Genomic DNA, 23,996 nt, shown 5'->3' on the forward strand with positions numbered 1-23,996 from the left:
CTGTATACACACACGCACATGGATACCAGCCGCAACTCCCGGGAACACTGTTTCTGGACTCACATTGCCACAGCGAGCAGCCCTCCAACAGATTGGGCAGATATTCACACATTCCCCTGTAATCGCTTACATGCTTTTTTTTCCCCTTTGACTTTAGACATGTTTAATGCTGAGCCTCTTCCCTGTCCAGAATCCATTGGGAAGAACCCCTTTAGCCGCTGCAAAGCACAAAGTGCTGGAGGAACTCAGCGGGTCAGTCAGTCTGAAGAATGGTCGCGTCCCGTCCCTCGCCTGTCTGTCTGTATGTTCATTTCCCTCCGCAGATGCTGCCCGACCCGCTGAGTTCCTCCAACACTTTGTGTTTTGCTCAAGATTCTAGCATCTGCTGTCCTCTGTGTCTCTAAATTTTAGCCGCTGTCTTTCTAAGTCGCTCTGAGGAAAGTTCCAATAAGGTGTAAAAGTGTGCGCGTTGCCATCTTGTACTGTGTACAATTCATTCACTCAACATAGATTCACAAGAGACATTCTTCAGCCCGTTCTGAGACATTAAAGGGCAAATAGCTATCCAGCAATCAGTTAACTATGTATTTAACTTTTCAAAACGGCGAGAATATTTGAAAATTCTCTTCCCCCTAGCTAACATTATTTTTAAGGGTACACCCCCATTCCCGGACCAAAGAAGTATTTCCCCCAGCGGATTTTAACCCAAAACGTTGCCGCCTTAATTTAGCTGTCTACCTATATAAATTATATGTATACATTTGTTAATTAAAACACATCTTTGGCTGCGGCCTGCTGGCTTAAGCTAAGTTAAGGTTTCAGGTCTAAACTTCAGTCAAACACAAAAATATATAAATAGAATCAACTGAAAACAACAGTCAGATTGCCTTATTTTACGGCGGCGGGGGGTGATAAAACCGATCAGCTCAAAAGAAACATGAAAGGCGCAACGTTTATTGTTCAGCGGTTGTAAAATTATAAATCCTTTCATGATAGGCAGCGCCAATAAACGGCAAAGCGAATCCTACCCTGCCGACAGATGACAGAGTTTGCCGGATTATTCGGCCTCTCTGGGTTACACTTGAAACGCCAACACTCGCCGATTTATTTGATTGCGGCGACTTGTACTAAACGTTGGAGGAGTTATTTTTATGATTTTAACTGCCACGGTACGATCAGAAACATACTCCTCGATACCACGGCAAATACACAGAGTGCCCAGGAAATTCACCATCCATTATACTAATTTAACTTCGAAATGCCCCAGAAAGACCCTGCCTGAATTTGTGCCGAGATTATGAAACATGTAGATAGGCACAAAATGCTGGAGTAACTCAGCGGGTCAGGCAGCATCTCTGGAGAAAGGGAATATGTGACGTTTAGGGCCTAGACCCTTCTTCAGACCTATTCCTTCTCTCCAGAGATGCTGCCTGACCCGCTGAGTTACTCTAGCGTTTTGTGTCTATCTTCGGTGTAAGCCAGCAGCTGCGGTTCCTTCCTACACATTATGAAACGTGTGCTCTGGAAACTATTGTGAAGCTCGCATTGAGCTCGGAGCAGATATTTAGGACCAAGTTGGTGGCAGAGGAACAGGCGCCCCCCTTCACAAGGACCGTTATGTTTTTGCTCGTGGTTTCAATTCACCTCTCAACATCTGGGACAAAATTATGAATATAAACCGTAGCTAAACAGTAGCGAGTACATGTTCAACACCGGTATGTTGACACTAACATTGCATCTAGGCACCGCGCACAATTACTTTCTAGGTGAACGTTTAGAGCACATGGTTACTTGTGTTCCCAGGCTTTGAAATATCAACCGCCGACAAAGATATCCCGCATCTGTCAATCACAATGGCACTACAATAAACTTGATCAGTTCCCAATAATCTCACTTTGTAAAATATTGTCAATTTTGCCCTTTTCTGAACTGATTGTCAATATCGTTATCATTTTCCATTTAAAAGATCACATTTGACATTTCCCTACACATTTGACATCAATAATATTGAGCCATCGACTTCGTAATGTGGGTGCAATAGATTTTCCCGGCGAGTTTGGATTTGTTGATAAAGCGGTCAGTGAGGACTCAAGTGTTTAGAAAGCAGTGGATTTCACGTGGCCGTTTGGGACACAAACTATACCGTGTCCAAAATAATATCAAACTCTTTAGTAGCTGGCCATTGGGGTAGATAAGAGCGGAACAGTGGCGCAGCTGGTAGAGCTGCTGCCTCACAGCACCAGGGACCTGGATTCGAATCTGACCTCGGGTGTGGAGTTTGCATGTTCTCCCTGTGATCGCGTGAGTTTCCTCCCACATCCCAAAGATGATGTAGGTTAAAGAGACTGTGTAAATTTCTCCCTGGTGTGCATGCAATGGATAAGAAAGGGCAATATCATAGAACCAACGTGAATGGGCGATCGAAGGTCGGCGTGGACTGGGTGGCTGTATTTCTAAACTAAGCGTTAAACTAAACCGCGTGAGACTGTACCATGCAAGCTCACGGGGAAATAGATTTGCACCATCAATCTCAGAGGGTGAATGTCCTACCTCGGTGGGATACAGGAATAAAGACTCCGGGATGTAACAGGTTTGTCAATTCTAGTCGCCCTTCCTGACTTAGCTGCACAGGTCACCGAGCAGTGGATTTGAACGTATTTTACCGTTCACAATCTCACTGGTTTCCTGGTTAACGATATATAGGAGTCGGCGCCATGACCTTGCCTTTTAAAGTGAGAGGGGGAAGGTTTTATAGGAACCCGATGGGCAATTTTTACACACAGAGGTAGGTATATGGAACGTGGTCCCGGAGGAGGTAATTGAGATTGGTACTTTAAAATACACTCGGGCAGGTACATGGATAGGAATGGGGATATGGGCCTATCGCGGGCAAATTGGATGGATTTTTTGGTCTGCATGGACATCTTAGGCCGAATGGTCTGCTTCCGTGCTTTGTAACATATGAATCTATTCTCCTTGTCAGATTATGCTAATTAAATAATGATCCATAGATCAAGTGTCTTTCTGCTTGCAACGATTGCGATCCAAAATGCCATACAAAATGCCAAAGTTGGGATTTTTGCTCTTACCTACACACTCGTTGGATTCCCTGGCCGTGGCCCTCTGCCAGGGTCGGTCGTAGTGGAAAAGTTTGCATCGGTCACATTCCGGGCCGGCGGTGTTGTGCTTACAGTCACAAATCAGGTTGCCATCCCGGTCTCGGATACACCGGGACGCGTGCCCGTTACACTTACAGCGGCCTCCGACCTGCAGGTCGGACACGGCGTAATAATAGGACTCCCTGGCAAGTTCCGAATCGTCTTCGTTCTCGTCGCCGAAGGTGTGGAGGCGGCTGAAAGCCACCTTGATGTCGGTAGCGGTGACCCAGTCTTGGAGGACAGGGCTGTTGTCAAAATCGTGCGCCGACGGGCGGCCGTCCAAGGTGCTGAAAGCTATGAGGCCTCCAGTGAAAGGGTGCATGTCGGTGTGGGAGTCGGTGCAGATAGCCTCCTGCTCGTTCTGCTTGGTGATGGCAGCCTTGTTCGGCTTGTTGTACATTTTTCTGCACTGGGTCGAGTAGAATTGGAAAGGCACCCACGATTTGCCGTAGTCCATCGACTTGTAGATAGCCATCGATTCGGGTCGCGGGGAACAGAACTGGAGACTGACATATGTGACTTCGAATTTCTTGCCGAGGGAGAGGGTGAGGGTGACGTTCTGTGGGTACTGGATGTGGTTCTCCGATTGCCAGCAAGTCAGGTTGTGAGGGTTGTTGAGGTCAGTTAGATAGGACGGCGGGCGAGCTTTCTTCGGGTCGGTTGAGTCGCAAATGTGGCAATTCCTGAAGCGCTCGTCTCCTTTCTCGGTCACCACACAGTACCTAGACGCGGGTTTGCCGCAAGTGCTAGACACTTTCACTTCCTTGCCGAAAGCCGAGTTGACGAAGTCGGGGATGCATCGTCTGGGATTGCTGTTCTCGTCGTAGCAAGGATCGGGCGGTGTCTGCTGAGCAGCGAACATGCTCATCCCGTAACCCCCGCGGACACCATCCACCAGGCAGCCCAGACCCAGAAAAGCGCATGCAAACTCCCAAAAACTCCACAGCATTTTGTTCACCCGTCACGTTGCAGCCTTGACACATGCGACGAAGGATCCTGGTTACACAGAGAGAGAGAAAATACACAAACGCAATCACAGAATTATCAAAAATTAAAAGAGCAAACAAAAATAAAACCCTCTAAACATTGCTCCCTTTCATATTCCCGGCGACTGTTCCGTGTGGTGTGTTACCTGTAAAAACTCTTTGACTGAACAATGCACGCTAAAAAAAAAAACCCTGATGCCTTTTTTTTTCTTTAGCTGAGAGAGCGCTTTCTCCGGCGCGCATCAGTCATTTTGCATTGCCCGGTTTCGCGGAGAGTCGCCTTTCCCTTTGGGATCCTGTCTTTGCGCCTTGTGTCTGCATAGGAGCTGAATGACGTGCGTAACTCCTGCTGGATCGAGGTCACTGAGTGCCCCTGACGAAGAGTGTCATTCAACACACAGAGGCAGCGAAAACAACGACATCCTCTGGTAGTTTATCAATAGCAAGCGCAGGCATTCTTCCACATGGAGCTGCAGCTACAGAACCAGTCCAATTAGACTGTTTACAGCCTCTGCGCTCACTGAACCCGCTGCCGCCTGATTCTATAGTCTGCCTCTGCACATGGGCGAAAAAAAAATCTATTTTAATGAGAAAGAAATCTTTCAACAATGTAGAATAATGGCGGGGAGTTATTACTGACGATATCTGCCGCTGCAATTATACTCGCAAGTACAACTTGCGGTTCGATTGCAATGGGGGCTGGACGTATGAGCACTATTATGTGAAATAGACAGATAGTTGCCTCTGTTGCACCGTTCTATTCCCGCGGTATCAGGGAGACACTGCATTTCAATGTAAATCCATCAATCATCACGGGGCTTCTACATTATGTATCGATCCACAATATTTTTCAATTTATACACTTACTATATTCGCAGAAATCATTGATTTTTTTAAAAAACTAAGCTATGTCAATATTTTCGTTCTTCCAAACTTGGGCAGGTGAAGATTTAAATAGACGAGCGTATGTGTTAAAATATGGGTTCGTCTCTGCCTGACGCGCTGAGTTACTCCAGCACTTTGTGTCTTTTTTTTTGTAAACCAGCATCTGCAGTCCCTTGTGCCTACATATTAATATATTTGGGTAACGCTCCATTGAAGCATTTATTTATTGAATATGCAGATTCTGTTTCAATGTTCATCCATTTCCGCGGTGGAAGGTCGCTAATGTATCGAATTATGCCTTACATGTGATCGCGCCACTGTCTTATTAATTATCTCCGCCTCTGAGCCTGGACAGGGAAAACCGAAGCCGGACCTCACCGTAGATATAAGATCACAGTAACGTTTTTTCCCCCCCCGCAAGCCACCTGTCGTTTACCTAACCGCAGTTTTCCCGAAGAGCAGCGACACTGGGTCCAAATGATAGTCTCTGGTGCCACTTCTCAGAATCGCTCCTCCCAATTAAGTGCGATACACAAAACTGCCAAAGGAACCCCATTCTCAACACGACTTGTTGGTCCAGAATTTAACGCATATCAAGATACAACCACAAAAAGCCCAATTAAAATGTTAATGCGTGTAATAATGATCGAGGAAGGGACTCCGCACCAGTTTTGTTGCTGCACAAAAGAGTGCTACAAATTCACATGTAAACGATGATTGACATTGCAATGAAATTGTTAACTCAGAGACAGCGCGAGGCCGCTTTCAAAGAAAAAGTTGCTGAATAAAAAAAAAAGTGCTCACTCCGAAGAAACAAAAGCGAGAAAGGAACAGCAACTTTCCAGGGGTGTTTCTTTATGTAAAAACACTTGATAAAAGGGCAAGCGAAATTATCTATAACGCTTCTACACATAACTTCACAGCCTGCAGGATGTATATGTGTGAAATGTAGTCGTATTTTTTTCTCTAGTTAAAGCTCGCTAACTCGTTTGAATGCAGATTATTGTAAAACCAGTGAATCTCGGTTGCAGAGTAAGGTGGGACAATGAGGGTTGGGGAATCAAGAACCTGTTATTGTGGCCATCGCAAGCACACATTTGGACTATGCAAATCTGTTTCGACAATGCCTCTGTGAGGCTCGTCTTGGAAAAAAGAGACTGAATAAATGGGCTGTTGTAAATTGAATTAGTCCATGATTAATCTCGCCTCAGCCCTGCTCTCTCAGTGGGGTGGCTTTGGGTCCCAGCCGTCTTCCCTGCGGGAAAGTCCCGGCTCAGCAGCTACTGCCAGCATGGAACAGAATTTGTTAACTGTTCACCGTGAAATAGCCCATAATACCTTACCCAAATCGTTTTTACAATACGATCACCCCGCGCTCATTGGGGTCGCTACCGAGATCCCAATTAGGAGGAGGACAAATCATTGCCACTAATAACAACGACTGGGGGGCAATGGAGATGTAAAGAAAGCCAGGCTCCTCGTGATAACATTTCCAATCAATTGATCTTGCAAAATAAACGTGTTTTTTAAATCAAATGTTAATAGTTTAAACACGTCAATGCTTCTGTACGCCTGAGGGCCCTGATCATATGTCACACTTTGAGAACAAATCGAGACATAATCTTGTACAGATTGATTAGGCATTAATTTGGAACCGTACATTGTCCATCCGCTGACATTTCTGGGCTCGAAACCATTTCAGAGGCTCCGCGAATTTGCTTTGGTAAAATAACTTAAAACTGGAAAAATCTAGGGGGCAGCATCAGTTGAAACAATTTCTGGATATCTTCACTCGCAACGATTAAACCGGCTGATATTCCCTTTTATTTATATCAAAGTGAATACGTATAGAATTTTTTTTTAAAGCGCCAAACTGAAAAAGCAACCCCATTGCACCAAGAATCAAAATTGTTTGGGTGATGTTATTACGTTCATTTTCAGAAAATAATTTGAATTGCTCGTCTTGTTCAATCGAATTACTTCGATGATAACTATTGATGACTGTGTTTTAAACAAATCAATGCCCCAATGAGGCAAATAAGATTACACATTAAATTAGATACTCGCTTTTAGAAACATGTTGCATACACTTCAATTACAATCATGCTTTCATCTATGAAAACATTTACTACCTTTTGTAATCTGCACAACATTTAAAAGTATATCAACATCAAATATTTATTTCTTGTAGAGAAATGCGTTTCTTTAAAAAAAAAATAACTCGCTATCTACTTCTAACGAATTCTAAGTAACTTAAACCGCTGGGCATCTGTTCAAGAAGGCAAACTTTGTTCGAATATTTTTGTTCCCCAGTTGAATGTTGTACTGTGAAAGGGCCGTTCATTATTTAGCACTACTGTAATATTCGTCCCCGGCTCCAAACACCTTCACAGTTTAAACGGCAGAGTAGTCGCGCGATTGTTGTGCTGGTTTTTTTTTTATAATTTATTGACAGTATTATCAATCCACATTTAGCCATTTCGTTCCCCCCAGTTTTACAAATGAATCCAATTAAGGTTCACCTAGAAAAAAAATAATTTCATAGAAGAAATCGAATTTGTGCTTGTTTATTTAACACTCAATTAAATTATAATCCGAAAACTTCAAAAGAGAAGTGTGCTTGTTTTACCCCGAGAGAAATTAATATAATGAAGAATATACCTGGATACAAAATGTGTAGTCACGGCGGATTATGGTAATTCGGGTTGGATGAATGAATTAACAATAATTATGGAAAGAGTAGATCGGGAACTTTTAAATATCAAAGTCACTTTTTTTTGGCCTCGTTGATATGGCAGCGCATGTATTATTGGTGTGTTCTTGTTTCTATAATTTGTTCTTTCGGTCAAAGCGGGTAATTTTCACATCAGCCGTATCTGGTCTCAGAAGCACGCAGTGAATCTAACACAAGGGAGAGCCAGATGACCCCTCTCCACTTTGTTGATGGCTAGAACAATGTCCGTCTTGTCCAAACAGACTGAATTGGCTGAGCATCGTATTCCAGCCTCGCACTCCGCTGCAACCAGAAACAATCAGCAAATCGTTTGTTTTCCCAGGGAAAGCGGGGTAGCTTTTGTCCAAAGGATCTTTTTTATTTTATTTTACTGGAACTACACAAAGTTAATGTAAATGATAAGGCCCTCTGAACAGTTTCAAAGATTTTCCAATCTGCTGCAGTATAAAACAGGGCACAACAAAAATGATCCCATTCACATTTAATTACAATGGAGGTTCTCAAAGGCGTTTCATTTATTGGCTTGGTATCGAAATGTAACCGTGTCTTATCATAGGATTCGGTTCTGTTTTTATTGCACTTGGTTAAGGTGACAGTTTACTACAGAACTCATGGTCATCTTTGTGTGCTGTTTGGCAACTCGCAATCCTTGCTTTAGAAGTAAGCACGGATTTCCAACAAGCTTATCGCTAACCAAATTTTGATGACTTTACTTTGAATCGCACCTCAACATTGATACAGAAAAGAATCCTCCATGAAATCATTCATTATCGTCCAGGCCACATAACCTTTGTTTTGCGATTAGGCCAGCCTTCACTGAGGTGACTGTTTAGGTTTAGTTTAGAGATACAGCATGGAAACAGGCCCTTCGGCCCACCGAGCCCAAACCCATCATCGATCACATGTTCGCACCAGCTTCATGTTATCCCACTTTCTCATCCAATCCCTACACACTTGGACAATTTACAGAAGCCACTTAACTTCAAACACGCACGTCTTTTGGGACTTGATAGGAAACCGGAGAACCCGGTGGTTCCAGCAGGGAGAACATGCGAACTCCACACAGACAGCACCGCGGTCAGGGTCGGACCCGGTTCTCACGTGCTGTGAAGCAGCGGCTATCAGCTGTGACACTGTTCGGCCCGTGTAATTTTTCTTTTAATTTTAAACTAGGATAGATTTTTTTTTAAAAATCGGAATCATTCCAATGTTCACCCTGGTCGATAAAATGGGGGCACGTTGAAACTAGATTTGAAGCAATTAATCCGAAATTCATCCATCCACTTATTATTATTATGTCTGATTATTGTTGTAGTCAGTTTACTCCCCGACTGTGAGAGAAGGAGAAACGCTACATTGATTTATTTCTCCCTACCTCCTTTTTCAATTAACACTTCAACAATGTTTTTGACAGGATGTAGTTAAAGTCAGACAGAAGACACTGACTGCAGATGCTGACATTCTGAGCGAAACACAAAGTGCAGGAGCAGGACAGGCAGCATCTGTGGAGGGAATGGACAGAGGCGTTTCTCGTGGGACTGTTCTGCTTTTCCAAAATGCTGCATTTCACATTTACCCGGATTAAAATACCTGCCATTTTCCTGCCCCATATTCCTAAATGGTCTGTCTGAAGAAACGCCCCCAAACCGAAACATCGCCTGTCCATTCCCCCCCACAGATGCCGCCTGACCTGCTGAGTTCCTCCAGCACTTTGACCTTTACACCAAATTAACGTCGCTGTGTTCCGGATTACATATTGCCTACACGCGTAAAGCGATGTAGAAACGCTTTAAATACTCCGCAAAAGTTTTATACTTCTGGGAAAGCAGTGACGAATTATCGATCAGGGGTTCCCAACCTTTTTCGCCCCGTTTACCCCCTGGCAACTTTTGGAAAGGAAATTTACCCGCACCCCGTTGTGTTCAGTAATTTGAGTTCACACTTCTACCATCATAAAGCAGCCGACACAGGGGAACATTTAAAATACTGTTTTTTAACAAATCCAGAACCAACAAATGTACCCCTGGGTGTGGCGAAATTTACCCCAGTTTGGGAACCCTTGTTACAGATGGAGGCATCAGTTTGAAGGATCCCGACCTAAAACATCGCCTGTCCATTCCCTCCACAGATGCTGACTGGCCCGCTGACTGAGCACCTCCAGCACTTTATGTGTTCTTCCGCTTGTAGATATTTGCGTTTATATTGCTTTTTATCACAAGACAATTGTCTCATAAACAATTCTAAAATAATTTATTAGATACAAGTGCTATATAGTGTCATAAACACCATCTGAATTGGACATGTAGATTAATATAATATACCTCTGATTGACAGCAAATGTCAATAACGTCCCTTCTCACGCGTCCACATAAAAGGTTACAGCTTAAGGTTTGCAAATATTACGCAGATGGTACAACTACCAATGTTTCAGGAGATATTACTGATTAGGATTGCAATTTATATTCGCGCTTCACAGGTCGATGAACAGGCTATCTCTGAACGAATAAATAACTATATTTTAACTTGCCACTTCCTTCCATATTTAGTTTTTATGCATGAAATTGCGAAGGCGGAAATGCCTCTTTAGTTTAAACCAAGGAAATCCCTATTCATGAATGTGCAATAACTACCAATAGAACCAGTGCCCCGTGTGGGGCGATGTATCCAGATACTAAACAATTCCCATCCTCGCACTTTCTAACCAATTTTTGAAGGGTTAAAAGCACGAACGACCAATGGGACGGGTCTCGAATACGGAACTGGCCGAGGCAGAGGGAAATTCAGTCAGTCCTTTGACCCCTCTCCACCAATGTAAATGATGGTTCTAATGAGATGAGCTGTGAATAGGGTCAGAATTTAATTTCTGGTGCATCTCTCCCCTCAACATGAGCCTGCAAAACAATCACGAGGCAAAATGAATCTAGGCGCCGTTGTGCAGGGAATACCCAAAAGGTGGAAAAAGTAGTATTGGTTTTGCACCATAAGGTTGCAGAGCCGAATGTATTTTGTAGCCACGAGAGTCGCCGGGAGATCCTCGAGTGTGCATAACTCCATCCTATATCAGCACCCCCTTGGGACCAGGAGCCCGATGTCCACTTTCCGCTTGAAATGTATTTCAGACACAGATGAAAAGTCATCTTTTCATTCTAATCTCACCCAGACCAATCTCCACCGCACTGCCACGCACCCTTGTGTGAAACCTAGCCAGCAGTCCTTCCCCACCCCCCACGCCAACTACCACCACCACACAACACCAACAAGAAAAGTTCTGCTAAGTAATTGTAGGGCTATGGAAATCCACGAAGGCCTGTTTAAATAAGCAGCGAGTACTAGGCGGCGATTTATCCCGTGGACTGACAGTTCCTTTGAACAGTAACGGAATGGTATTTTCTGGTTTTCTGAAAGCTTTTCTTAAAGTTTTTTCTCAGATGAGTCCGCAGGGATGAATACGGGCATTATGCAGCCCAGTCGCTATTCTGAAATGCCAAATTAATTACCAGGAGCTGCCTCTGTACAAGAGTCCCCGCGAGGAAGCTTCGGTGTGAAATTCTGTGTTTTAAGAAAGATTTAAACAAACACCCTCCTTAAAAAAAAAAAGACCAGGAAGTTCATTTTCTAATCTCTGGAGATACCGGCCGGTGGGTCCACTGGAAGAGAGCACGCTGTTTGATTCGACCTTTCACACCTTTCAAGTATTAAACTTGCCAAGTTTGGACCAGGCATTAATCTAAATGGGTCCCGACCAAAACTATTCCCCTCTCTAATATTTACACTTTTCAATAATTTGACATCTTCCCCTGACACGGTCTAAAAAGTAGAGGAACACTGACCTGAATTCTGCAGCGAACGCCAGCGCGTATTACTGCACCTATCGTCTCTTCTGGGTAGCTTTCTTTTGGCAAGTTTGCCAAGAAATCGTTGTTGTGTGGTTTCGGCCTCCCTTATAAACTCTGCCAAAGTCAACACGCCAATGTTTTTGCTAATAATTTCATTTTAATGGCAGGGAGGGGGCGGATCGCAAGGAACAAGTTGAAATCAACCGGAACGAAACGCCAATTGTCAGACATCCTCGCAATTTTACCCTTTAGAAACGTGTCTATTCCGCCACATATAATGAGCAAACGTGAAGTTGTATAACCACGTTTGATAAAACGCAATCAACACACAATTAGTTGCAGGGCGTATTCCCCTTAAAGCGAGAGTTTTAAGTAAATATACCGTTTAAATATTTGTCACCAACTTCAAGTTTGTACCTAAAACACACGTGGGTTCGTCGCCTTTAAATCGGTGATGGAGGACATCCTGCTTTCGTTCCCATTTCTGCAGCACAAGCTAAAGGAGACATGTCTTCAAGTCACAACCCAGTGTGAACGCAAATTAAGAATCTCGCTCCTTTCCGTTTGAATCTAAATACACCTGCACACCGATCTAATTACTCCCGCAATTAACCGAGATTGGGTGCAAATGCGGGCCGAAATATCAATTAATAGAAGACTATAGACGCGTCTCCCCATATAGTTGTGTCTACATAAGGCGTAAAGTTGCAACCGTTAGCACAAAAAACAATGAACAAACAGTCGTATAATCCATGCAAGTTACAGACACAGAACAGATCATCTTTATCTTTATGTACTGGAGGTGCACACAGAGTACATGGAGATACATGTGTTCAAGGAGGAACTGCAGATGCTGGACTATCGAAGGTACACAAAATTGCTGGAGAAACTCAGCGGGTGCAGCAGCATCTATGGAGCGAAGAAAATAGGCGACGTTTCGGGCCGAAACCCTTCTTCAGATGGAGATACATGTCCAGTATCTTCTACCAATGGATCTTTTGCCCTCATTACCCACTCAATCTCGGTTAATTTTGCAAATTCTGTGCACCTCCAGTAGTATATGTTTACCACGTAAAATGTATTTGTTTCATGTCTGTGGTTGGTGTGTAGTATACGCGCTTTGTGCTAAAATTTTAGATGTAGTATTTGAAACTAAGTCTCCCTAAGTGTTTCCGCTGTTATTGAAGGAGGCTGTTTTATGAAAACGGTTATTTTATAATTTAGTGAGGATGCTAGATTCTTGTTAAAATTCGATTAACTGGTTATCGTCTGCCATGCAGTTTGAATCATCACACGAATGAGATAATGCTCTGTATAGGAAGGGACTGCGGATGCTGGATTATACCGAAGATAAAAGTCTCGACCCGAAACATCACCCATTCATTCTCTCCAAAAATGATGCCTGTTCCGCTGAGTTACTCCAGCTTTTTGTGTCTATCTTCGGTTTAAACCAGCATCAACAGTTCATTCTTACACATTGAGCAACTCAGTGTGTCAGGCAACAGAGAGTCATAGACAGTGTGGAAACAGGCCCTTCGGTCCAACTAGCCCATACCGGCCAACAATGTCCCAGCTGCACTAGTCCCACTTGCCTGCGCTTGGCCCATATCCCTCCAAACCTGTCCTATCCATGTACCTGTCTAACTGTTTCTTAAAAGATGGGACAGTCCCAGCCTCAACTACTTCCTCTGGCAGCTTGTTCCATACACCCACCACCCTTTGTATGGAAATGTTACCCCTCGGATTCCTATTAAATTTTTCCCCCCTCACCATAAATCTATGTCGCTCGGTCCTCGATTCCCCAACCCTGCCCAAAAAGCTGTGTGCGTCTACCCGATGTATTCCTCTCATGATTTTGTACACATCTAAATGTTCTCCCCTGCGCTCAATAGAATAGAGACCCAGTCTACTCAACCTCTCCCTATAGCTCACACCCTCTAGTCCAGGCAACATCCTCGTAAATCTTTTCTGAGCCCTTTCAAGCTTGAGAATATATTTCATATAGCATGGTGCCCAGAACTGAACACAATATTCTAAATGCGGTCTCACAAACGTCCTATACATCTCTGGACAAAATGAATATGTGACGTTTCGGGTCGGAACCTTTCTTCAGACTGAAGATCAGATCAGAGAATAGATAAGTTCTTAAAATTATACGTAACAGGGACAGAATTAGACCATTTGGCCCATCAAGTCTACTCAACCATTCAGTCTTGGCTGATCTATCTATCCCTCTCAACCCCATTCTCCTGCCTTCTCACCATAACCCGTGAGTAGTTGACTCCAAGGGTAAAAATATGTTCTTCGCCCACAGTTTCTGAAGAACAGTGATGGCGATATCAATAAGAGCGCAACGGGGGCAAGGTTATTGACTGAATCCGCAAAACCACGGCATCAACTAATGATGTGGAAATAGGCTCATATCCTATTTTAGGGTTAATTGAATATGTGTAGGAAGGAACCACAGAGTTACTCCAGCTTTTTGTGCCTATTTATTTTGCGTTAATTTAATATATTTGGAATTTCGAAAACGCGTATTAAATCTATTGGCGATGGTTTGTGGTGAAACGAATCTAGTTCCTCAGGTCATCAGTCTGGAGAAGGATCTGGACCCGAAGCGTCACCCTTTGCTTCTCTCTAGAGATGCTGCCGGACCCGCTGAGTTACTCCAGCATCTTGTGTCAAACGACACCAATCTGCTTTCTGAAATGGCCCATCAGTTTTTTTTTCCCGGAGGGTAATATTTGGATTTATACATTGTCGTGGAGTGATACAGCGTGGAAACAAGTTTCGGCCCAACTTGCCCACACCGTTCAACATGTCCCATCTACACTAGTTCCCACCTGCCTGTGTTTGACCCATATCCCTCTAAACCCACCCTATCCATGTACTAGTTTAAATCTTTCTTAAACGTTGAGATAGTACCTGCCTCAACTACCTCCTCAGGCAGCTCGTTTCATACACCCTTTGTGTGAAAAAACTTACCCATTAGGTTCCTATTAAATCTCTCCCTCTCACCCTAAAATGCTTGCCAGCGTGAACGTGAAAATATAAATTAATTATCCACAATCGATTTTAAAGATATGGATGCATCGTCAGTGTCAACTATCTGCAAAGACAGAGAAAAACAATTCACGGAGTTACTAAACACAAACGAGGCCTCGGCATTAAACCACCAGCCATGTAGAAACATTCATGGACTCTTGCAAAGCGCATCTGAATCGCAGGGCAAGCACCTGTCAGTCACTCGCAGAGAATTAAGTGGATGTTTTGAAAATAAAATCGTCGACTTCCCCCCCCAAGTCAGAGGTTTATTGGTGTTTTCACACGGACAGCGCCTTTCATAAGACGGTGAGAGGTGTCTGTACCCATCCATAGTTGTCACACGCTCATTGTGGAAGAGACAAACGAGACAGCACAAATGCTGGAGAGCGTTGATAAGGTTGGGGGCTGGAAATCAGACCATAATCAGTTTAGATGGTTATCTTTCTAAGTGTTTTTTTTAATCAAACTATGAGATTAGTCTTGTCCAAACAAAGGATAGGGATAAATAAACACATGCGTAATGGATCTCAATCGAAAACGCCTTGTTTCTTCACTTTCTCTCCTCCATCTCCAACCTTTTAGTTGTCAGACACCAAAGACACAAGTTATCTATCGTATTTACCATGATCTGCTCAAGATTTCATTGCTTCAAAGCGTTAACAATGTTTAATGGTCGCGTGTGCCGACAATGGAACAATGACATTCTTATGTGCAACGGGATAACAAGTCTGTAACCGCAATACACACAGATAATACAAAATAAACACAAATATATATTTTACCTCGTTAACGATAATATTAAAACAAATAAAACTCATCGTGATCTCGATATTGTTGCAACGGTTAGACGTGGAGCTCAGCATAGCACCTACTATTTCAAGAGTCAAGAGTGTTTTATTGTCATGCCCCAAACAGAACAATAATTTTTTAACTTATAGCATCAGCACAGAATGTAAACATAGTACTCTGTAAACAATATAATAAACGAAAACAAGTTATGTGTATATATATATATACACATAACTTGTTTTCGTTTATTATACACACACACAGAGTACTATGTTTACATTCTGTGCTGATGCTATAACACAAAAACACACACACACACACATATACACACACACACACACACACACACACACACACACACACACACACACACACACACACACACACACACACACACACACACACAAACATGCACACACATACACAAAAAACACAAAACCACACACTACACACACAAGAAGGAACTGCAGATGCACAGAACAAGGTTACACAAAAAACTGGAGAAACTCAGCAAAAATGCGCATAATAGTGCAAAAAGACAAAAAGGCAAAGTTTCTATGCCGAGTTCAGAGCTTATTTGGAGGTTGTAGTGTTTAATAGCCTGATGACTGTAGGGAAGAAGCTGCTCCTGAACCTGGACGTTACAGTTTCCGGGCTCCTATATCGTCTTCCCGATGGCAGGAGTGCGTGACCAGGGTGATGTGGATCTCTGATGATGTTGCTGCCTTTTAAGAATTGCATTTAAATTGTCAGCACCTCCTTTGCCAGATTTGCAATATTGATCGATCCAGTGGTACTTTCTTTGACATCATGGCACACTGTGCAGCCGAACACACATTTTATTGCAATCACACGCCTTGTGACAGCACGAGGTTTACCGTGGAAATCCCACAGGGTAATTTCTTTCTTTCAATAAATATTTTCAGAAACCATTGATTAAAACAAAATCTTTGGAAGTCTCAGAAACAGAAGTTTTGTAGAATGTTAATTTGAGTCGACCAGAAGCGATGCACTTGATTGTTTTAATTGAATTGATTTGATTGCAAGACACAGCGTGGGAACAGACCCTTCGGCCCATCGAGTCTACACCGACCATCGAAGAAGGGTCTCGACTCGAAACGTCACCCAGTCCTTCTCTCCAGAGATGCTGCCTGTCCCGCTGATGTACTCCAACACGTGTCTATCTCCGACCATAGATCACCAGTTCACAGTCGTTCTATGTTATCCCACTTTCGTACCCGCACCTTACACGAACGATTTTACAGAGACCAATTAACCTACAAACCCGCACATCTTTGGGATGTGGGAGGAAACCCACACGGAGAACGTGCAAACCCCACACAGGCAGCACCCGAGGCGAGGATCGAACAGGACCTCTAGCGCTGAGGCAGCAGCTCTACCAACAGCACTCCTACCGCTGCATTTTAATTTAATACACTACCATAACTTTGCAACATTTTCTAAACCATAATCAAGTAAATGCCGATAAATAATAAAGATCTCGAAGAATGACAAATGTTGCAGGGATAATTAAACTGCAAATAGATATTTCATTTCTGAATCGCTTTGGAGGACGAAAGTAAATATAATCAGTCTGAAGAAGGGTTTCGGCCCGAAACGTCGCCCATTTCCTTCGCTCCATAGATGCTGCTGCACCCGCTGAGTTTCTCCAGCAATTTTGTGTACCTTAAATATAATTTGGGAAGCTTTTCGCTTATGGCCATCCTCGAGTCAACAATCACGGCTAATAAATCCACACTAATCCACACCACGACTTGGCGAGGATATCCTGTTTAATAACAAAAGTGAATATTATCAACAAAAAGAGAATGTTATAAGAAACACATTGTTGGAAATAAATAGACGAGTATTTAAGTATTGAATAAGAATACTTATATCCCCCACACACCGTTTCCTCTAGACTAGAGCACAATGGCGCCACCAACTGGTCTTTCTGCTGCCTTCGTTTCGATATTCAATCATCACAAAACAGATGCGACATCCTTAGTCAAACGTACAAATAATAATAGCATCTGAAAGAGGTCCAACTTCAGTGAGGTTCTTCCAATGGGCAATTTGACTCGCACCTGCAACATACATTTGCACTTCATAAAATAATAGCATTTCAGTTGGGAAATTGTATTTGTGTTTATACAACAACTTGTTTCAATGGTTCTTGACATGAAGACGATATAAGATTGGGGTAAATTTAATCTCCCTTTATGAGTGTTGACGTTGGGGCTATGTATTAAGCGTATCGTACCCAGAATGCAAACGATGAAGAATAGGATTGTGCAATAGATGCTGATGAAGAAACGGAGTAGACTTTAGGCTTTAAGGATACAGCGCGGAATCAGGCCATTCGGCCCACAGAGTCCTTGCTGACATTAGGATTATCCTACACACTGGGCACATGTTACAATTTTACCGAAGCCAATTAACCTACAAAGCTGTTCGTCGTTGGAGTGTGGGAGGAAACCGGAGCACCCAGAGAAAACCCACGCGGTCACGGTGAGAACGTACAAACTCCGTACAGACACCAGCCGTAGTCAGGATCGAACCCGGGTTTCTGGCGCTGCCGGTAGCAAACCTACCGCTGCGCCACTGTGCCGCCCCGAATAGGTGGAGTTGGGGAGGGGGTTACAAATACGTTTTGATTTCCTGCTGCCCGAAGGAACCAGAGACAATCATTTTTAAGTATCCCCCACCTGGGCAGAGAACAGTGTAACCGTGGGCGCTGCCCATCGCTCTCCCTCTCTGAAGAGCAGTGGCAAATATCCCTGGCTATTCATAATCTGAATTATTTTTCGGTTATTTTCTTCGGGCGAAGTGTTCGTTGTACCCAGACATGTTTTTGTTCTCAACGGCAACGGCGAGTTAAAATCAACGCCAAGGTAACATTTGAGAACAGCACACATTCGCTGAAAAAACTGAGCACCTCAAGTCTTTTTAATCCACCAAACATAGGAGCAGAAATAGGCCACCGAGTCCGCTGTTTCATAGTGGCTGAGCTATTTTCCCATCTCAATCCCATTCACCGTCTCCCAGTAAATCTTGGCGCCCTTACTAATCAGAAAACCGTGTTTAAAGTCAGAGGAAATTAATATTGTATTCATGCTCCCCAGATTCTAACGACACTTCCATTGCAAACTGTGTTAAAAATGAGACCGTCAGAAATGGCCCCATTCTTTCCCCCACGTCACCCCAGTAGAAGGGAAACACACTTCGTTGAACTGCATCTTGTTCACACAACACACCGCTCAAGAATCCTCACATAGATTTACAAAGAAACTTACCCTACGCGAGAGACAATTGGACGTTATGGTGATACTGAGTGGCATTTAAACATCGAGGACAATACATGATGTAATATTAATGACAAGTGAAATGAAAGTAGTGGGGGCTAGCTGCTAAATGATTTTAGCGTTAGTACTAGATTATGAGAAACATTTTAAATTCTGGCAAATTGAATTTGAATGAATCTATTGAACTAAACAGTAAAAGTTAAAACACATGGGAAGCCTATTTCTGTGGACGTGTGGTATGCTGTACACTAGATCAGGGCGTTTTTAAATGGTATACAGAATATACACCTGTTAAGATACAGAATGCAAAGACTAATTATCTACAATTGGCGCAGGTATATTGTGATATCCAAAACCAGGAATCTGAAGCTAGAAAATTCCTTATACTCAGCTCGTTTTTGTAACGACTTTTAAAGCAAATGCTAGGATCATTTGTATAGTTTGAATAATTTATATATGTAATAAAGAAAGATAGAAAATAGAGAAAAGATATAAGAGAGAAAGAGGAGGAGGAGAGAGAGAGAGAGAGAGGGGGAGAGGGGAGAGAGGGAGAGAGAGGTAGTGAGAAAGAGAGGGAGAAAGAGGAGAGAGCGAGAGAGAGAGAGAGAGAGAGAGAGAGAAGGTCACGGAGACATAGAGAGGGGAATGAGAATGAAAGGATATTCTGAGCCGGCATAGATTAGATAGATCGAATAAGCTTTGCTGATGTATGAAATGATTAGAAATATTACGAAATCTCTTGTAAATTATTTCCAGATTAAATCTTAGCTGGGGGATTAAAACAATAATGAAATCTGCGATTCGCACAGTTCCACGCCATAATGTAGAATCTCGCATATTTGTCCATCATTGGGACATGTCCGATTCCCCAAACAATTTGGCGGGATGACTCTGCCATTCAGTTTAAACAACCATAAGTAATTGGACCGAGGAGATCAAACGTTCATATTTTGATTTGCTTCCATTCACTTTAAACTTGGTGCGCACACAGAATGTTGCCTAAACACTCCAGACAAAGCTCTTCATTTTACTAGGCTTCGGTGATTAACCTGTCCCCTTGGTGTTAATTAGTGCGAGTAAAAACTGTTCAACCCGCCTTGCAGCTTCCCATCCAGAGCTGGAGCTTTAAGTTAGCGACAGGTCATGGCCGGGAATTGGACGAGTGTCAGATACTCTACTGAAAAATGCCTTTCTCTATAAAGATTCTCATTAGACTGCGGAATGGGGGGGACGGATTGCAAATCCACTCAATCTGCGGGTTGGCATCGACACAAAGGCAGGCGGGAGCCCTTTCCCTTTTTAGTTTGCTTATTTTCCTTTGACTTTAACATTTATCATGAAAGGAGCCGCGTCCATAATCTGGGACCAAGTTACACTTTATATCACTGTGCTAGTGGCAAATGAATAAACCGTCGCCTTTATACCTGTTTAGATATCTCACCCATCGGCTGCGTAAAAAGAACGCTTGCCGGAAAACGTTCTTAACTGGAAGGCAAAATAAGATTAGTTCAAACTCGTGTGGCGTTGATTGTTATCCTTGTGAATGTGGACCTAGTTGTCCTCCTGCCATCAAGATGCGGGTTGCATCCTGTTGATCCTCTGGCCAGTGTCCATCCATCTCTACCTTGATCTGAGACCTCTGAAGCATCTCCTTTACAGTATTTGTTTTAATTTCACTTTCATTCGAAACAAAATAATGCATTTCGTGAACCAACCCTCCGAAGTCACGAATGGATTCAAAATAAGGAAAGGATTCTGCTCTGCTCCTGAAGTCCAACTCATGAAACGTGGTGTATTGGTACCATTATTCCAGGATAGTCCTCGTTTCCCTGACTCTCAGTCTGAAGGTCTCGACCTGAAACGTCACCTATCCCTTCTCTCCTGAGATGCTGCCTATCCCGCTGAGTTGCTCCAACATTTTGTGTCTATCTCCAGGCGATCATCATGAAATGGCAAGTAGATAATTGGGTGAAAGATACCAGAAGACAGTTTCTAACTGATATATACACTGCTATAGAATCCTCAAAATATCAATTGAATGCAAAATGGGTTTTGTTAAACTTTGCCACAATTTAATATTTAAATTCTAGAGTCATACAGCATGAAAACAGACTCTTCGACACAACTTGCCCATGCCGACCAACAAAATGTACAATATCTAACACATGGACCTTTTAGTCATCTGACTAGAGTCATACAGAGTGGAAATGAGCCCTTTGGCCCAACTTGCCCACACCGACCAACATGCCCCATCTACGCTAGTCCCACCTGCCTGCTTTTGGCACATATCCCTCTAAACCTTTCCTTTCCATGTACCTATCTAAATGCTTCTTAAATGTTGTGTTAGTATGTACCTCAACTGCTGTCTCTGGCAGCTGGTTCCATACATGCACACCGCTTTTTTGTAAAAAAGTAACTCCTCAGGTTCCTATTAAATCGTTCATCCCTCACTCTGAACCGATACCCTTTGGTTCTTGATTTTGTACACCTCTATAAGATCGCCCCTCATCCTCCTGCACTCCAAAGAACAAAGCCCCAGTCTGCTCAAACTCTCCCTATAGCTCAGTTCCTTAAGTCATGGCAACATCTTGGTAATCTTCTCAGATCCCTTTCGAGCTTGACAACATGTTTCCTATAACAAGGTGACCAAAACAGAACACAATATTCCAAATGTGGCCTTCACCAAAGTATAGCTGTAACATGACCTGCAAACTAATCAAAATATCATATATATTTTTTGGCAACTGGACCCAATTTGAAGTCTCTCAGAATGAACTCTATTGCCATTCAGGGAGATATAGGACGAAGTCACATGTAAAACCTTCCAAATCTGAAATTTCTTAATTGTAAAAGAACAAGTGATTTCTGCCCTTTAAATTGTTTTTTTTTTACTGTCCTCTGCTTTACTTGACTTCTTTTTTAATTTCACTCTATCTCTTTGGATATTTATTTACACATTATTCACCTTGCGATCTCAGAAATATTTGGACTCCTGGTGTCTGAGGCATTTGGACCATTGGTTTAACATTCAATTATAAACCCCAATATATGAATATATTTCTGTAACAAGAAAATGTTTTCTTTGGATTTGAGTTAATGTACGAAAAATACATTCATTCAAAAACTGTATAAGGCACAAAATGCTGGAGGAACTCGACGGGTCAGTCAGCATCTGTGGAGGGAATGGACAGACAATGTTTCAGACAAAGTAGGATCCTGATCTGAAATGTCGTCTGTCCATTCTCACCACAATTTGATTGATTGATTGATTGAATGAAAGTGGCCCTCTGAGTCCACACTGATCATCGATCACCCATTCATACTTTTGTACTTTTATTTATCTATGATTGTGTTTATCCATAGTGTGATTTTTGCCGCTTTGAATGCAAAACAATAATAGTTAACGATTTGTATTGAAAACAACGATTTTCACTGTGCCTAGGATCATAGGTACATGTTATTCCACTTTCGCATCGACTCCCTTCACATGGGGCGATTTACAGAGGCCAATTAAACAGCAAACCTGTGCATCTTTATGATGTTGGAGAACACCGGATCATCCGGAGGAAACACACACGGACACAGGAAGAATGTGCGCATTGCACACGGACAGCCCCTGAGGTTAGGATCAAACCCATATCTCTGGCGCTGTGAGGCAGCAGCTCTACCAGCGGCTCCACTGTACAGCCTGACCTGATGAATTCCTCTGCCACTTTGTATCTTACTTAATATTCAAGCATCTACAGTTCCTTATGTCTCCATTAAATTTTTAATAGTAGATTTTTTCTAAAAGTACATGGAAAAAAATGAAAATGAATCAGTGACACACCCTTCTGTCCATTAGGGACCCTGGCTTGCGATGTTGGGTCTGGAGTGTTTGGTGGTTCTATACCCATACCCGATCATGGTTTAAGGAGAAGTCCAACGAGTCTGATATAAAACTTGAACTTTTCTGCAGTGAAACAAGTGACTCACAATTCATATCTACAAACTTGTCAGACAAACTATAACTCAATCAGCAGACATTCTTGACAATTTCAAATGTTCTCTGTGATAAGATTTGGTAGACATGGTAGGCACAATCTTTCTTTTTAGTTTAGTTCAGAGTAACAGCACTGAAACAGGCCCTTCGGCCCACCAAGTCGGCACTGACCAGCGATCCCCGTACACAAGCACCATCTTACACATAATAGGTACAATTTACAATTTCACGGATGCCAATTAACCTACAAACCTATACGTCTTTGGAGTGTGGGAGGAAACTGGAGCGCGCAGAGAAAACCCATGCAGGCCATGGGGAGAAAATACAAACTCCGTACACATAGCATCCGTGATTAGGATCAAACCCGGGTCTCTGATACTGTAAAGCAGCAACTCTAGCGCTGTGCCACCGTGCCACCATTTCTAAAATGGTTTATCAGGATGCTGACTCAAAATCACACAGACTATATTAATTATTTCCTCTATAATTACACAAATAATTGACAGTCAATCCATTAGGATTAAGATATATATATATATATATATATATATATATATGAATATAGGAATGCATTATTCCAACATTTGAAAATCATTGTAAAGAACAAACATATCAGTCTTCCATAACATATATATGCAGTAGATGAATAATATAAATTATGCAATAGATCAATAAATATAAAATTAAGGCAATTATGTGCAGAGAGAGCAGAGAATATTTATGAGGATGTCCTCTCTAAGGGCACTGTTTATTTCCATTGTCAAAACTTTCTGAGATGGCTTTCTAACCTACGATTGTTTAGTTTGTCAAACAGAGTTCTATTATAGTATTCAGTAACTCATTTGGGTCAGTAGCTCAGATTCCATGCTTTGTATGTCATCAATGGGTGTTCAATGTAAGTACAATATCATCTATGTGAGAACACTGAAAAATTTGAGTCATGTTTTATGCTACAGAATCCCACAAGCATGTAATGGGCACGCATGTAATCATAACAAGAACAGCAGGTTCAAATTATAATACATACTAAGTGGGAAAGTCTACAGTAGCTGGAGCCACATCTAAAGATGCTCATGAAAAGTGGTTGTGGTTGTCAGAGGCTAATCATCACAGCCAAGGAGATTACTGCAGGACTGCTCAGAGACGAGTCCTCAACCTAACTTCTGTGGCTGTTTAATTAATGGGCTGAATTGTTCTGAATCCAGTCCACTGCTTGTTAATCTATTTACAAGACATTTGGGCAGGTACATGGGTAAGAAAGCTTTAGAGGGGTATG

General features: G+C 42.6%; 1 protein-coding gene across 4 annotated transcripts in view; it reads right to left on the reverse strand.

Annotated features, from left to right (window-relative positions):
• The window catches only part of ntn1a (netrin 1a), a 230,546-nt gene extending 218,821 nt beyond the window's left edge, over positions 1-11,725 (reverse strand). Inside the window, exons 1-2 of one of the 4 annotated variants that reach the window (XM_055654207.1) lie at positions 4,291-4,773; positions 3,090-4,154 (exon numbers count right to left, since the gene is read on the reverse strand). In XM_055654207.1, coding sequence (XP_055510182.1) covers positions 3,090-4,107 — 1,018 coding nt within the window. In that variant the 5' untranslated portion in view covers positions 4,108-4,154; positions 4,291-4,773. Of the gene's footprint in view, positions 1-3,089; positions 4,155-4,290; positions 4,779-7,690; positions 7,836-11,593 lie in introns of those variants that run through there. The other 3 variants (XM_055654205.1, XM_055654206.1, XM_055654204.1) reach the window with 3 other exon arrangements.
• Between the last annotated feature and the right edge of the window lie 12,271 nt (positions 11,726-23,996).

Source organism: Leucoraja erinacea, chromosome 23, assembly GCF_028641065.1.
Source record: "Leucoraja erinacea ecotype New England chromosome 23, Leri_hhj_1, whole genome shotgun sequence".
NCBI lineage: Eukaryota > Metazoa > Chordata > Chondrichthyes > Rajiformes > Rajidae > Leucoraja > Leucoraja erinaceus.